Raw genomic sequence first — 17,387 nt, 5'->3', positions numbered from 1 at the left:
GAAGAATTATTTGTTACTAAGTTCTGAAATGCTCATAAATAAATTCCTTAAGACTTATATTGAGTCAGAACTTATGATGGGAATACCAAACTTAGGGAGATACATAATTTCGAAGCAGGAGAGTAGAAAGTTGTGGCCAAATGTCTTGTTTTAAACAAGTTATTTTTTCAGAACTAAGAGAAAAATAAAAACAAAACTAAACTTAAAAACTAGAAGATAGCCAAGATGGAAAACTGCCTAGCTTGCACGCTTGCTTTATTTATTTATTTATTTATTTATTTTGCCAGTCCTGGGCTAGAACTCAGGGCCTGAGCACTGTCTTTGGGTTTTTCTCAAGGCTAGAGCTCTACCACTTGAGCCACAGCACAACTTTCATTTTTTTCCTATGTATGTGGTACTGAGGAATCAAACCCTGGTCTTCGTGCATGCAAGGCAAGCACTGTACCACTAGGTAGCTTTATTTTTTGAAACAAAATTAGCTAAGCATGGATTTCAAAACCCAATAAGGAGGCAGTTGCGAGGCAAAAAATGCTTAGGTCACATGTTATTCGAAACTAGTCAAGAAGGAGAGAGGATCCTGGTTCAAGGCCAGCCTGGGCCAAGAAAGTTAGGGAGAACACATCTCGTTCAATAAGCTGGAGTACAGGCACAGATCTCTCAATGATGTGGGTGCTCCAACTTTGGTCAAAAGCAGGTTCTCTGGTATAGAAATGACTAAAGCAAACAGGAATAGGGGACATGGTTCAGGTAATAGAGCACTTGAGCTTAAAATCCTAGTACTTCCCTCCAAAAAGGTCTATCCAAGAGGAGCCAATCAAATCCAAGACAGTATTAGAGTCTCACACCTGTAATCCTTGTGTCTCAAAAACCCAGAAGATCATGGTTAAAAGCTAGCCTGGACAGGAAAGTCTACAAATCTTCACCTTCAAAGGAGGAAAAAAAGGCAAAAGGAAACAGGGTTCAAAAGTGGCTCAAGTGGTAGAGCACTAGCCAAGCAAGTGAGCCAAGCAAACTTGAGACCCTGAGTTTAAACAAACAAAGACACAAAGTTAATACAAACAATATTTAGGTAGAATGCTTTCAAAGATAGAAAATAAATGTATTAAAAACTACTAGTGCAGTTCACTTTACCAGTAAACTAAAAGACAAAATTCACAACTAAAGAACTTGGTCATTTGATAAAGTTTGTTCCTCAAACTCTTAATTGGAATAGAACAAATTCCATACCTTGATAAACAGGTAAACTTCAATTTTTTCATATATTTTTATTGTAATTAACAGCAGGGTTATTTTATATTCACCAGATAGAAGGTGCATTACTTCAGAAGCATTGATACCCTTTCTCATGTCTTGGTCCCCATTTCCCTCCACCCACCCCCGCCCCTCATCTTGTTTTCCCCCCTTCCCTATCCTATTTGAAATAACCAAATAAGCATATATAAAATATATCAGATAACAAAGTGAGATACTGTAACAATAGGAGATAACCAAGGGACAGCAAAAGAGATGAGAGATAACAGTACATTAAGGACAACAATCACTCATTATATGGCTTTTGTTTCTATATCCTGGAGGTACTTTCAATTGCTGTTATACTATATGGTCTTATGTATCAAGGTTTTGCTCTATTGTAAATCTCTGCTAGGAGAGCCCAAGGTTTCTACTGATTTTGACAAATGAGGGAAACCATTGAGCTTATGTTCCTTTGAGTCTGGCTTACTTCATCTAATATGATTTTTTCTAAGTCTTTCCATTTTGCTACAAATGGGGCAATGTCATTCTTTCTGACAGCAGCATAGAATTCCATTGTGTATAAATAACACATCTCGTTGATCCACTCATTAACTGAGGGGCATCTGGGTTGGTTCCATATCTTTGCTATAGTGCTGCTATGAACATCGTTGTGCTAGAGGATTTAGTATGCCCTTGTTTCTGGATGTGTAAATGCCAACTAGTGGAATTGCTGGGTCATAGGGGAGCTCTGTTTAGTCTTTTGAGGAATCACCATACTGCTTTCCATAGTGGTTGAAAGAGTTTGCACTCCCACCAACAGTGTAGTAGTGATCCCTCCTGGCCACAGCCCCTCCAGCATCTGTTGTTATTAGATTTCTTGATCCTGGCCATTATAACTGAGTGAGGTGGAATCTTAGAGTTGTTTTGATTTGCATTTCTTTTATGGCCAGAGATGTTGAGCATTTCTTCATGTGTCTATAGGCCATTTTTATTCCTTCTTCAGAGAAGACTCTCTTTAAGTCTTTGGCCCATCTTTTCATGGGATGGTTGTTTCTTTGGAGATTAGTTTTGGAGTGATTCAAGGTTTTTAGCTGTTGATATATTTTAGATTTGAGGCCTTTGTCTGTTGTATGATTAGTGAAGATCTTCTCCTACCCTGTAGGCTTTCTACTTAGTTTGCTAACTATGTCCTTTGCTAAACAGAAGCTCTGCAGTTTAATGCAGTCCCATTTATCCAGACTTTCTTTGATTTGTTGTGTTTCTGGGTCCTTATTAAGAAAGTTTCTAACTGTGCCAAGGAGGCCTAATGTATCTCCTATTCCTTCTTATAAAGTTTTCAGCGCATCTGCTTTTACCTCGAGGTCTTTGATCCATTTGGAGTTAAGGATGCAACTTTAGTTTTCTGCAGGTGCTTAACCTGTTCTGCCAGTACCACTTCTTGAAGAGGCTATCTTTCTTCCAGTCTATTTTTTTGGCTCACTTATCTAAGATTAGTTGGCCATAGGTCTGTGGGTTAATATCTGGGTCCTCAGTTCTATTTCATTGGTTTTCAGGCCTGTTCTTGTACCAGTATCAAGCTGTTTTGGTTACTATAGCTCTGTAATAGAGTCTAAAGTTTGGTGTTGAAATTCTTCCTGCGCTGTTCTTTCTGCTGAGAATTGTTTTTGCTATACGGGGTCTTTTATTTTTCCATATGAAATTTTGGATTGCCTCTTCTAGTTCTTTAAAGAATGACATTGGGATATTGATGGGTATTGCATTGAATTAAACTACAAATTTAAGTGGATAATATTTTTCATTAAGATTAGATAATTATATGCTATCTCCATATTATTAAATGAAGATTTAGTAAAGATTATGCACCATGGAGTTTTAATTGCATTCTTGTTAAGTATAGGAAGAAGTCAAGATTAACTAATATCACTGCCACTATTTAACACATCTTTGGACATCCTTGTTAATATGATACAGAAAATAACCCAGTGGTATAAGAATTTGAAGTATAGAAATTATACTGCCATTGTCTACAGATGATATAAATCATCCCCCCTAGATACTAACTGAACAATGGATAATTAGAAATAATAAGTAAGTTCAGCAGCATTGCAAGATGCTGGATCAATATGTAAAAAATCAATAGGTTTTTCTATAGCAGCAATAAGGTACCGGAAAATATTTTTTTAAAAAAATTAGATGAAACCATGAAACAATAAAATGGTCATAAATTATTCAAAAACATAAAAAAGTCATAGAGAAAAGTGCTTAAATTTGACTTGGAAGCCATAAAAACAATTGGAGAGGGTGTGATGTTGCACACACTAATCCCGCTCAGTGGGCTGAAGCAGAAAGATTGCCAGGTTGAGGCCGATCTGGCATAACATACTTATACTCTGTGCCCAAACAAAAATGACCCCCAAAGGACATCATCATCAACAACAACAATCATCCTCCAAAGCATAAGAATTCTTTGGAAAAATGAAGACACATGGTATGCAGCTAGCTGGATGGTTAGTATTATAAGATACCACATCTTCTCATGTATATATTCATTATAATTGCAACCTAAATCCAAGTTAATATCTCTTTTGAAGAACCTCAGATGTAGTTTTGATAAACAGAGATGATACCCATGGAAAACTAAATGTCATCAAATAGGTAAATCAACCTTGAAAAAGAAATCAAGGGGTACTTGTTCTACCATATATTAATACATTCATAGCAAAATCATAGCTATAGATGTAAAAACACAAAATATTTTTAAAAAAGAATAGTTGAATAAAACACAGACTAATAAAAGGAATTCTGAGTTCAGAGACAGATTTGGGTAGACATTGGAACTTAATATATAATAAGGCACTGCAAATCAATGGAAAAAATTTGATTCACCAAAGAAAGAAAAATGAAACTATATTCATATTTAATACCACTAGACTAAATATTAATAAATAAATCTAGTATATAAATAGAAGGATATATTGAAGAATAGCTTTTAGCTCACTAACAAGGAAAGGCTTCTTATTAAAGACATCAAAAACTCAAATAATAGCTAATACTATCAGGAATCCTGAGAGAAAATGGCAAACTATGAGAATACATAATTTACAGAAAAAGGAACCTCAGAGATGGTGGCATGGTTAAGCAAGTACAAAGCTTGCCTAGCAAGTACTGCACGTAGAAAATCCAGTAACATCACAAAAGAAAGAAAGACACTTAAAGTTCTGAGAAAGAGATGTTCAAATTTAAACTCATTATTATTTCAAGAAACGCAAGTAAAAGATGACATGTCAGTATAGGACTGTCAACAACTGCAAAGCAGGACTGTGTCATCAGGAACTAAGAAGATTGGAAGGTGGGACTAGCTGGAGAGTAGTCCTTGATCACATTTTGTAAGCACACACCCTGTGACCCAGAAACTCCTATTTGGGCTATATAACTCAAAGGGATGACCTCACTGACCCATAGGTGGACATGGTCAAGGTATTTTACTAGAGTACTACGTGGGGTTGGAAAGGTTGGAGAGGCAATCTGCTGCCCATCTTTGGGAGAGAGTGGAGAGGTAAGAGGCGAGGAGTGCACATTACACAGTATTTGGCAACAACTAGAATCAAAAGAGTATGTGCAGAAAACTTGAATGGATCTAAAACCAATGTGGAGTAAAAAAAAAGAGTAAGAGGAATGAACTCTATAGTCCAATACCAATTGTATATTTAAAGTATTTCTACTCAAAACAACTTTACAAGAACAGTTTCTCCAAATCCACAAACAGAAGACTTCACATTTGACACAATGGAATGATTGCAAATACAACATGTATGGGACAAAAGGAAATACATGACACGTTATAGAGAATGTTGTTGGAGACTGGCATCTGTGATGTACAGAAAACTAGGCAGTAGGTTTTATTGCAGGTCTGATCTATTCATTTTGGAGGTGCCTGGGATGGTTTTTCCAGAAAGTGTGATTAGTTACTATTTCCTTCTCTACAGCCAAGTCTCAAAGAAAAAAGGTGACTCTCTTTTTAGGGATTTGATGGAAGAGGAAGCAAGCTGTTTCTAAGAGGTAGAACAAAATCTCCCTTAGCCCTCCCTGTCGTTGGTGAGGGGGCTGTGTGAAATGCTAGGAGTAGACAGTAGTTGACAACAATCGAGTATAGTCCAGCCTGGTCTTGAACTTGAAATCCTTCTATATCTGCCTCAGTGCTCAGATTAAGGTATGTGTCACCACACTCAGCCTTCAAATGAAATTCTAATAGCTACATAAACTTCTATGAGTCACCACCTACTGTTCCAGAATCTGTTCTTCATTAATTTTCACAACTTCACAAAAACTAAATGAAGCTTGTGTTAGAGAAGACGCTACAATTTTCCTGAAAAGCCCCACAGAGCAGGTAGGTGTGGGAAAGCATGGCCTGGAGCATAGAATTTTTTTTTACAGGAATTTCTCATTAATCATTTCTGGATACCTCTGGAAATGATTGTCCTCGCTTAACCTCAAGGTCAAGGCAACCCATTTTATAGTGTTCGTTGTCTCCAAGGATGAGCTTTACCACGAGCCTTGTTTGCTTTTTTATAGTATTAAAAGAGACAATGAAACCTACCCCTCAGAAGATCATTTCGGTTGCTCTACAGGGAATATTTGTTTCCTCATTTAAATTCATGTCTCTAAAAGACAAGTAGACCTTGGATAAAATTTCAGGCGACAGTAAATTATAAATAATGTATCCATCTTTTTTTCTCTTCCATACTACTTGTATTTAATTCCCCTCAGAGTTTTGTGCAAACACCAGAGACAAGAGGACAGGAAGCTATTAACAGGATAGAAAGATTGAAATGGGCTTATATTGTGTGGCAGGAACACAAAGGAAAGCCTCTTGATCAAAGGAGGTTTTTGAGGTCAGCTCTTTTTTAATATTAATAATAGTGTTATTATTAATATATCAACTTTTTCGCAGGCCATTAGGTAAGCATTTGCTTCAACTGAATATCTGATCCTGGCCCACCCAAAATAGGGCTAGGACTGGTCAGTTACTGAGGCTACTTTGAAGCCAGATTTGTGCTCTATTGTTCCATTAGGTAAGGCATAGAAAACAGAAGAAGCAGTTAGGCTCAGTTAACAACAGGATCCTACAGGGAAAGGTGGGGGAAACTTGGGGAAAATGAAGGAAGGGATGATATTGTTCAAAAAAGAATTGCATCAGTACCGGACTTACGATAACAACTCTGCACGGTACCTTAATGATAACAATAAAATAATATATATTTTTTAAAAGAGTAAGATCCTTCTGGGCTGGGTATGGAGGTTCATGCCTACAATCTTAGCTATTTGGGATGGAAAGACAGAATTGTGGTTCAAGGCCAGCTGGCAAAAATTATAAAAGTCTATTTCATAGAAACAACCAGGCTTGCTAGTATACACATGTGTAGAATGCCAGATACTCAGAGGTGGAGGTTGGGAAATCAAGGTCAAAGGTCAGCTCACGTAAAAGCACAAGACCCCATCTGAGTACCAAACTAAAGCAGAAAGGGACTGAAGAATGACAAGCAGGCACTGATAAGTGGAAATCTCAGTTACCAACACAAAGTTGGGAAGTTGGTTAGCTGCTAAAAAGAAGTCAGCCTCTGAATACATCAGGCCTAGTTTGCCATCACAGAGGCTTTGGTGTTTCTCAGACTTGCTCAGAGGGAGTGATGCATACCTGTGAGTTCCAGGCAGGCAACAATCCAGCCTTGCGTGGGAATATGCAAGTGAAGATACTTTGCTGTTCAATTTTGCTCTTTTCCCTTCTTGCTAACATTCTCCCCCCATCCTTAGGAAGTTAGTACTCCTCAGTTCTCCTCACCCTTAAAAAAAATTGACCCTGGCAGGGGTAAGAAGGGAAGGAGTAAGGGACTGGCATAGGTAAGGATTGCTCATTAACACTAACAGGCAAAGGGCCATGTGGCCTATTATCCACCAGGGGAGGCAGAGAGAACCCGATGAATTTGAGGAGCTTTGGGGCATGGTATTCTGCAGGCTATACTTCTTTGCCTGTGCCATACCACCAAGAGATCCCATCTTCTACTTAAGCTTTGTTTCATAAGAGACTTCCCTTTCTTTACTATGCAGCTGGAGCTTAACTTTTCAATCCAATATCTATCATGTCTGTGGTATGCTAGGTCCTTTCATGTTCATTGTTTCTGCCCAGAAATTTTTCATTCTGCAACAAGTTGTTCCAATGGGTACTGATAAATCTCCAAGATGAAGCCAGTAGAGTTTGGTATGCATCAGCATCTTATATTTTGAAATCTTATATTTTGAGCATTCCAGTAAACCCATAAAAAACTTAGAACTTGGATACCCCCTGCTACATAGTAAGCAGTCCAGTTTGTTACTAACTACATTCATTGCATTGGAAATTGAGTCAATCAGTTTTCTCCTTTCTGAGGAAACATCAGTCAGACCTTAAGAGATTAGTGTCACTTGTAGTCTTGTTGAAAACAAACACATAAACCTAAATGCATCCATATAGTCCTTACTGGCCAGAGAACAAAACCATTATCCGAGCCCCCTACTAAAATTTTCATGTGAGTTGTTAACCTTGGCTTATTTGATCTTACTGAGTTCCTAGTTGGATCTGAGTCTCAACTCTAAACTATTGCTCTCCCTGATGCATTGTATCTAAAATGGTTGCTGGTGGCTCACACCTGCAATCCTAGATATACAGGAGGTTGGGTTGAAATTTGTGGATCTGGAGTTGAATATATTTCAGGTAGACAAATCCAAGAGATTTATCTCCAGTTAACCAGCCAAAGGCCAGAAGTGGAGGTGTGGCTCAAGTGGTAGAGCTCTAGCCTTGAGCAAGAAAGCCAAGTGAGAGTGCAAGAACGCTGGGTTGAAGCCACAGTACTGTCACCAAAAGAGAGAGGCACAGAGAGATAGACAAAGACATAGAACAGAGATATGGTGGCAGAGAAGGGCACAGAAAAGCCCAAGTGGGTCTGGAGTAAAGCACGTTTGTGTGGTCCCATAGAAACTTTGGGCATCCTGACATACTGCTCACATCACTAGCTACAACCTCACAAGAATGGGAAGGTAAAGCTCATTTTACAGTGAACAAGTACTGAAATCCATTCATCTACAGTATTAAATGATTCCTTTGACCTAATAAATATGCAAATTGGGAGCTCTGTTTATGTATCTGTCATTTGTGTTCTTTCTATGAAAAGAATTCTTAAACCAGTGGAAAACTCTCCAATCTGTGCCTCTTTTAAGAGGTAACTTTGGAATGAGGACCATAGAGGACACTTTAATTAACCTGTGAATATGCAGGAAAAAAGCTTGAACAAGAAGAGGGTAACAACTTAGTCCTTAATAGGACACCTTTGAAACCTCATAATTGATATCAGCCCCAGAAAAGAGATTAAGTGTCCTACAAATTTCACTTGGTAAATATATGTCTTGAATTCATGCCTTGGTTGTATGGTTACAGCTTATTTTTAATTTTTTCAATTAGAATGTTTGTTTTTGTTCTGATTAATAATATACTCCTTGAAAGCACTTTGCGAAAGTATTGGGAAGTATAATAAAGAAGAGCCAGAACCACTGGGGACCCATTGTGGTATTTGCTCAGATAACTTAGATAACACTAGATAACATTCAGATAACATTTAAATCAGATAAACATTTAGAATGAGAACACTGACGTGAAGGCACCTGACTAAGTCTAGGGGACTATTCTGTCATTTCTCTGGGGATAGAGGGCCAGGCTGTGGGATATGGAGAAGCATCCAATTCCCATGGTACTCTGAGAAGGCAGGTGGGTAAGCATTGTTAGGGAAGTGATAAGCTATTTGATCCATTGGGGTGTGTGTGTGTGTGTGTGTGTGTGTGTGTGTGTGTGTGTGTGTGTGTGTGCATACGAGCTCACACATACAAAATACGAAGCAGGGAGAAATCTCACAGTCTAGGCAGGGCAGTGTCCCATTACAAACTAGAGAGAGACAAATGTGGGAGGTGGGTGAACAGAATATGAATAGCCTAGACCACCAAGCTGGAGTCCCTGGGGTTAAATCCCAGTTTCCCCTCTAAAGCACACCTCTGGGGTCTTGGATAAGCTCTCTCACTTGTCTGTGTCCTAATCCCCTTATCTATAAAAATGAAGATAACAGTCAGGACCCTACATAGGCTTATGAAGATTAAATTTGGTAAAATATGCAGTGCCCTTACAACAGTGACTGGCAGAGTGCTCAGAGGTGGGGTATTAGGAGATTTCCTGCCACAGATAGCAGACACTTAAGCGCATTGTCCAAGTATCTTCTGCTGACTTGGGTGAAGCAGGCAGGAAGTACAGCTGGATGTAGAAGCAGAGAGCCTGGTTGACATTCTGACTCAGCCACCTACTAGCCCAGGAAGGCATCGATTGTTATACACCTCAGTTTTATCATGTATGAAATGAGCCCTTTCTAGGCCTTCCCTATTAGTTGTTTGGGAACTGAGCTTCATGGATAGGAAAGAGCAGTACATTTCATATTGAGGGTTTACATCTACTGTTTTCTCTAGGTGTAAACATAGGCAGCAGAGGAAGGGGCCAGGGAAGAACATGCAGAAAATAGGAGCAAGATGGAATCTGATGTCTTTACTTGGTTGCACTTAGTTGTTTTGGCTGAGGTGGATAGGGATGGTGGTGGCTATGGTGGTGGCTGGGAAAGGACCAAGAATTTGGATTACTGGTTTCTGTGAGTGCCTGGGTAGCAGAGGTTTTCTGGCAGAGCCTTCAAAAAGTAAAAGGAAAGAGGAGACCATTGAGTTTCTGTATCAGACTCCTCCTAGCCTAAATCTCCTTCATTGGATCCAAACACCATTCCATGGTGAAGAAGGCATCGGAGTGGATGTAATTCCCCTCACCTGTGGTGAAGACAGTGGTGGTAAGGCCACTCCGTGTGGCATCCTGAGCTGCCTGCAGGAGCACTGTGTAGTCTGTATTCTCTGACAGGCCCTCCAATCGGATCCAGGTGTCTTCTGCATCCACAATCAGCTCCTGGATAGAGCCAAAGAAAGAGAGGGGAAGGGGTCAGTGGTCCATCTGTCATGTAGGAGACTGGGGGAGGGCAATTCCAGGACCACAACTAGCTAGGTCAGCATTGCAGAGTCTGTTTGCATCCTCTCTGTCCTGTGATAAGGAGAAAACTGTGCCAAGAAGCAGAAAGGACAGTTCCCCTGTGAGATGTAGGCCAACTCCTATCTCACAAATGCACATGGCATACATTTAGATTACCTGGATTATTGAACTCAGAGGTTTTCAGATTGTCCAAGAACACAGGAAGAAGCTAAAGAAACAAAATCCTCTATCTTCCCATTCCCATCAAACATATTAGCTCTGCTGAAATCTGTTCAAGATATTTGATTTCTGCCTATGACATCATTAATAAAAGATCCCACCACAAGCAAAGAAAGTGACACAGAGAAATCAGTGCTCTAGTATGGGTTTGGACTGATGACAAGGACAGAAAAAGCAACAAGAAACAAAATGAAAACCCACAAATTAATCATATCTTTACTGTAGGTGATGTTGATGTTATCTGTGATGTTTATTGAGACATTAAAGTCTGGTGAATTTGATAGCCAGCTCACTGGTTGGTTCTGTTAACGGGAAATCATTCCAATGTCATGGAGGTGAAGTTATAAACTATAGAAACACCACTGCAGGTAGAGATGTTGCTGAATAGATTCTCTAGAGAAGACATTGACTGCTCAAAGAGGGTTCATGTTTCACCTCAGCTCAGGTGAGAGCATGAGCAGAGCAGGAGCAGCATCCATATTCCCTGGCTGGCAGACAAGGGCTCTCCCCTCCCAGCAGGCTGTGGATCTGAGATGGGAAGTCTAATTTGTTCTCTATGAACTGCTTCCTTCCCCTCCCTTTAATTTCCCTGGGTAATTCTGCTGGTCAGTTTCCACATGGCCTCACAGGAGAGAAATGGTTTTCTCTGCTTTCAGCCCACTCTTACTTTGCGGCTTCCATCGGTGGATTTATATGTCAAGATGTAGTTTTCGATCTCTGCCCTGGGAGGCTGCCAAGAAATCAGTGCACTTTGTCTGGTGACGTCACTGGCCGTGAGGTTGGTAGGGGGGTCCAAAACTGCAAGCAGGAGAAAAATGCCAGCCTGTGCTTCTTTCTAACACCTCCCTGCTTGACCTCAAGTACAGGAATCCCCTCACCCACCTCTGTGCTCTCAGGGCTGCTGATCCTAGTTCTAATGTGGACAGGAGCATAAAAGTGCCCTGGATAAGAAGATAACTTCTCAGCTCCTGGTAACTTCTCCCCCTTTCCTCACCTAGGCCTCTGGGTTTGTTGTATTCTAGTGTGACTAAGCCTAGGACCCTGCCGCTGGCCAACCACCATGTCTCTTGAACTTTTCCCTACATATTACTTTTATCTGCTGCTCTTTTGATTATGACCCACAGCTCCCTCTCCTAAATCCAGCACCTTACTCTTGGCCAGATTTTTTTTTTTTACCAAGTCTCTCTGCAGGACTAGTCTCTGGGTCTGGTTTAAATGACAGCACTGAAACTAACATAGCTCTGTTCCACTGAGTTGAGGCCACAGTCAGGCAAAATAAGAATGGCTCAAAGCTTTGCTGTCCAAAGCTGATAGCCTATCACCCAGCCCATCTCAAGAAAGCATCATCTGTAGAATCCACACAACTTCTTCAGCTATATCAGGTACATAGAGAACAGGTACTCACGGGTGGAGAAGTTGGTACTGATGGTGCCACTGGTGAGAGGCCCACTGGTGGCATACATAGTGACCGTATAATTTGTGCGAGGAAGCAAGTCAACCAGCTGGAATTCTTCACTGACTCCATCCACCAAAATGGTTTCCCCAGCAACTGAAATGGGTATGGAGAATGACTGAATTAGGCTATTCAACTGAGGAAAGGCCTACCAAATGTAAAGGTATTTTAAAGGAGTCAGTGCTAGATACCTTTATTAGGTAACCTATCAACTAGAAGTTTATGAACCTATAATCCAGAAATTATAGGTTACTGAGTTTAGCATCTTATTCCACACAAAGATTTCCCCTCCTATTTCTTTTATAAATCTCATGAAACATATCCTTATATGGAATTTAAATTGTCTTTATATTGTCTGTTCAAGTCTCTGGAATTAGAAAAAAAGCGTTTTCCTCCCTATCACTCTTCTTATTCAAGTGCTCTCTCCTTCAAATTAGAAAAAGTTCTGCTCCTAGCTCTCATGGTATTTATATGATAGTTGCAAAGTTTTTGCAATGCTGGCTTCTTTTGTCTGGAAAAGTGACAATTTATCAGTGTCCCTGATGAAATGCAAACCTTGGAGGAAAGTGAGAACCATCAAGATGTAAAACAGTCTCTGCTTCTTTTTGCCATTTATTAATATAGATTTTGGACAGCTACTTATTATTGTTGTCATATGCTGAGATTAATGTTAATCAAAGACATTGTTTGCTTCCACCCCATGTTACCTTGCAGAGTTGATTTTTTTCTTGCTCCCAGAGCAAAAAAAAAAAGTTCCTAGAGCTTTGCTTCTACTTCCTTGGCATTTTGCCTTGTTGATTAAGTTTTGGATTATTATTTCAGTTTATTAAAATATTTTCTGAATTTAGACTTTGTCAATCAATTATGTTGTATACACAAGTCTTCTCAGAATTCATTCAAGCTGTTGATAAAACTGTTCATCAGATCAGAGCCAAGCCCTCTGTTGCTCAATTATAATAATTTTGGATCCTACTTCAAACTTTAACAAAATTTATTAAACACATCTTCAAGCTAAGTAAGTTTATTGTGGTCTAAGAGTGTAGAAAGGCATACCAAAAAGTTAAAGTGAGCCAAACTAACCTGGGAACCTGGGAGATATCTATATCTATATCTATATCTATCTATCTATCTATCTATCTATCTATCTATCTATCTATCTATCTATATATCCCACTCTAACTTGTGACCTCAAGCCCTTATGACTTTAGTTATTTCTCATATAGGATGTAACTTTTAATTTTTGCCTGGAGCTGGCCTTGGAGTGCAGTCTTCCTATTTATAATTTCTGGACAGTTAAGATTGTAGGTATAATTTATCATACCTGGCTTATTTGTTGAAATGGAATCTTATTTTGAACTGCAACAATCTTGATATCAGCCTATGTTATGGATGGGATTACAATCATGCATCACTATATCTAGCATCTCATTCTTGGTCTATACAGTTTTATAGCACATATAATTCATGGGGAGGTGTCAAAAGTTTTGTTGAATGAATGGAAGTGAACTGCTGTGATGGAGCTGTGTGCATGGTGCCTGGAAGCAGGTGTAGGGCTTTCTTAGGGGAATCAAGGAGGTATTGACAGAGAATATTGAAACTAATTATTCAAGTATGGATTCTTCAGGGAGACCTTGAAGGGAGAGTCTTTCCTAGTGAAAGAGAGAGATTGTGCAAATGTTCAGAGGATTGAGAAGGCATGGCGAGAGTTAAGAAATGCAGGGTTATGATGTCTATGGGGCAGGTAAGACTTGGGATGGATTGTGCATGAACACAAGTTAAAGCATCTAGAGCAGCAATATCTGTTTGTTGAGGAGAGCTGTTCTGTCTGCTAGAGTTCCAGAAAATTCGAAATTACAAACTATTGTGTGTTTTTTCCATTTCAGCAAAGGACTAAGTGATATGCAATTGCTGAGATATTGTGTTGCTGAGATATAAATATGGTAACAGATTAAAAAAAACAAAGTTATAAAGTGGTTTTGATGAAATTTATTCTTACTTAACCCGTGCTTATATGTAGTAGTCTATTTTGGATCTTACTTTTTCAAGATATGGCAATAGTATAGTTTTGCAGCTTACAGAATTGGCTTTTTCTTCCATTTTTGAAGTCAAGACATCTTCCTCCTGCCTTCTATTTTCTAGTATCTTTGTTCTCTAGATTCCCATTACCCACATTAATCCTATAGTCTCACACTTAATTTAAGCAGAGAAGTATTTGGTAAGACTAAAGACTTGAACCATGCAACACAATTTTACGTTGGCTCCTCTATTCATCTTCAAATAGTGTAAGGTCACTAAGGATGATAAAGAAGACACTGAAACTGGAATTCAAGATTTCAGCTACTTTCAGATAGAGTTTTGTGATTTTACCCAAAGTTGGCCTTAGACCACAATCTTCCTACCTACAGCTTCTCATGTAGTTGGGACCTCAAGTACATGTTACCATGTTTGGCCTGTTTGTTGAGAGGGTGACTTGCTCATTTTGTCCCCAGTCTGGCCTCAAGGTGTGATCCTCCCCATCTGTACCTCCAGAGTACACGGGCTTACTGACACAAGCCACCTTATCTTAAGGATTTGATACGATACTCAATTTGGGAAGTCTTCCCATTTGTCTCTCTGATTAGCAAAATGTTATCTGTTTCTTTTTTTTTTTTGCCAGTCCTGGGCTTGAGCTCAGGGCCTGAGCACTGTCCTTGGACTTTCTCAAGGCTAGAGCTCTACCACTTGAGCCTCAGCACCACTTCCGGCTTTTTTCTATGTATGTGGTACCGAGGAATCGAACCCGGGTCTTCATGCATGCTAGGCAAGCACTTTAACCACTAGGCCAAACTCCCAGCCCCTGTTATCTGTTTCTTAATTTCCATGGAGCTCCAACTCCCACATTCCCCATTTGTGGAATATTCCAGGCCTGCAGGCACTCACCAGCAAAGTGTGTGAGGACGATGACATAGTTATCCACTTCTCCTGCTGGAGCCTTCCACTGCAGCAGAGCTTCTGTGGGGGTGATGTTGGTAGCAGTCAGACCCACAGGGTTGTCCATGGCTGGAACACAACAGATGGGGCAGCAGGGAAAGGTAATGGGGTTAAAAGTGTGCGTCATCACACCTGTCTCATTAAAACACTGTGAGAGCGGCAATTTGGGGGGGGGGGTTGTGTTAAATATTTAAATGTAGAAAAATAAAGAAATATAGAAATGGTTCTATATAGTTAATGAAGTAATGGTGCTTCTCAAGTTTTATAAGTGCAGGGGTAAGGAAGATCTCTGTTGAAGAGCTTCAGTGAACGTGGTTGGCACTGCAGGTGAGGAACTCAGAAGGAGCTCGGGCCTTGTGGGATGGCTGCATGGGATGCAGTATCTCTTCAGCATCACAGCTGTCATTGAGTTTTTGCTTCGCTCCTCCCAAGGCTTACTCTGCACTAAGTCCAGAATGTGTGTCCTTTTCATCTCATGGAGAGCTCAGGGAATTCTTACAGGCTTAGGAAGGGCAAGAGGGCCTGATGGGGGAATAGAGTTTATTTGTCATTAGACCATCTATTTTTACTTACCCATGATATAGGCCTTTGCTTTTTTACCATGCTTTCCTTCCACAACGCTGGGATTTTATTTTAGAAATGGATGTTATTACAACAGTTTAGATGTGAGCCCACCCTAAGATTCTTCTAGGTTCCCTGAGGAATGGTGATCTACTCTTGGTTTATCCCTGTTCTCTGATGGAAGTTGGTGGGTTTTTTTTGTTGCTGTTGTTTCTTAGCTTTTTTTTCTCACTATATCCCTCTATTCCATGTAATACCCACCCAGAAAATGCCTTTGTAATTTCAAAATTATCTGTATCATGTGCCTTTAAAGAATTCTTAATATATTGCTTTTAATTTTAAAAAAGAAATGTATTGGCCTGGGAGTTTGGTCTAGTGGTAAAGTTCTTGCCTAGCATGCACAAACACCTGGGTTTGATTCCTCAATACCACATATATAGAAAAAGCCAGAAATGGTGCTGTGGCTCAAGTTGTAGGGCTCTAGCCTTGAGAAAGCCCAGGGACAGTGCTCAGGCCTTGAATTCAGTCCCCAGAACTGGCAAAAAAAAAGAGTTGTGTTGATTTCTCTGAGACATGTATAATGCTAATGAGTACTCTTTTCTAAAAGTTATAAGATCTATAGATGTCAAGTCAAAACAATAAACAGCAACAAACTAAGAGACATGTACAGGCAATAGAACTAACAGAAATTGCTATGATAGCTCTGCCTAAATTGAAGAAAGGCAACTAAGATTGGTGGCCCATTGCCTGTCTGCTTTAGAGAAACTTGTTGCTTATGGTTAACAATGCAAAGAATGAGTTTTGACCCAAGTTGTCACTCTCTAACTTAAAAATCCATTCTATTGTCTTCAATAACAAAACATCTGTTTTTGTATTTTGTAACATAAATTTCTAGGATTTTCAAGAAGGTGGTAAACAGGCTTCTTTGGGGTTATGGAATATGACTGTGGTCAATATTTTTTGACCCAGATACTTTGATGATCCAGATAATATAAAGGACAGAACCCAGATCATATAAAACAACATAAATAGACAGTTATCCCTAGTCATAGCTTGAAATGTCAACTGGGAAAGATTAGAATACCCTGTGTTATCTTTAGAAGAATAAATCTTTATGCTTTTGAATAACGTTTTGGTCATTGCCCAAGAGATGATGTTTTGAATTTGTGAGAAAAATCTATAAAAGTAGTAAGGACTTCCAAGGCCCATTTCTCTCATCTAGGAAATAGCATTCTCCTGAGAAATGAAGCCACATCAAGATGTCCCGGTGTTTTCTTGTTCTCTAGCAAATTGTTGAAAATTCTACATGGTACTGTTGCTAAAGAGCCAAAGTGATAGGAACAGTAGAGCTCCTTCTAGGCCCTTTCTCTGAGCTTGTTTCCTAGAGGGAGGCCTGGGAGGGGGCCTTCTCCTCCATGTTTTCTCTTATTGTGTGAGCTGGTCACTCCTTTCTCCCCTCCCTTTCTCTTGTCCATTACACAGGAACTGATTGAGAATGCAGAGGACACTTAAATCCCATCATAGTGGTCTAACTGGTCCACTGGAGAACGCAGACTTTCCATGAGGACAGCTCTGCATAACTCTGAGCAGCCGTCCCTCCACTTCCTTTACCACATATAAGGGACCACAGTTTTGTGCCTGCTTCTTCCCCGGAGCATAAAGCAAGAGCATTTGTCACAGACAAAACAACCTTTGAGAACTTATTTTAAAAAAGAGTTACCAAGGGCAGAGAGTGTGGGCTTAGTGGTAGAGTGCTTGCCTAGCATGCACGAAGCCTTAGGTTCAATTCCTTGGTATCACATACACACAAAAAAGCCAGAAGTGGTGCTGTGGCTTGAGTGGTAGAGTGCTAGC

The 17,387-nt window shown here is 39.7% G+C and overlaps 1 protein-coding gene across 1 annotated transcript in view; it reads right to left on the bottom strand.

The window, feature by feature from the left end:
* The window catches only part of Tnr (tenascin R), a 79,769-nt gene that overhangs the window by 20,602 nt on the left and 41,780 nt on the right, over positions 1-17,387 (bottom strand). The window contains exons 13-16 of the mRNA XM_090340380.1: positions 14,922-15,041; positions 11,955-12,098; positions 11,217-11,347; positions 10,117-10,249 (exon numbers count right to left, since the gene is read on the bottom strand). Coding sequence (XP_090196506.1) covers positions 10,117-10,249; positions 11,217-11,347; positions 11,955-12,098; positions 14,922-15,041 — 528 coding nt within the window. The remainder of the gene's footprint in view (positions 1-10,116; positions 10,250-11,216; positions 11,348-11,954; positions 12,099-14,921; positions 15,042-17,387) is intronic.

Source organism: Megascapheus bottae, chromosome 10, assembly GCF_031878675.1.
Source record: "Megascapheus bottae isolate mThoBot1 chromosome 10, mThoBot2.hap1, whole genome shotgun sequence".
In the NCBI taxonomy this organism is placed as follows: domain Eukaryota; kingdom Metazoa; phylum Chordata; class Mammalia; order Rodentia; family Geomyidae; genus Megascapheus; species Megascapheus bottae.
The sequence above is the reverse complement of the archived record's forward strand: the minus strand, read 5'-3'. Positions and strand labels throughout refer to the sequence as shown.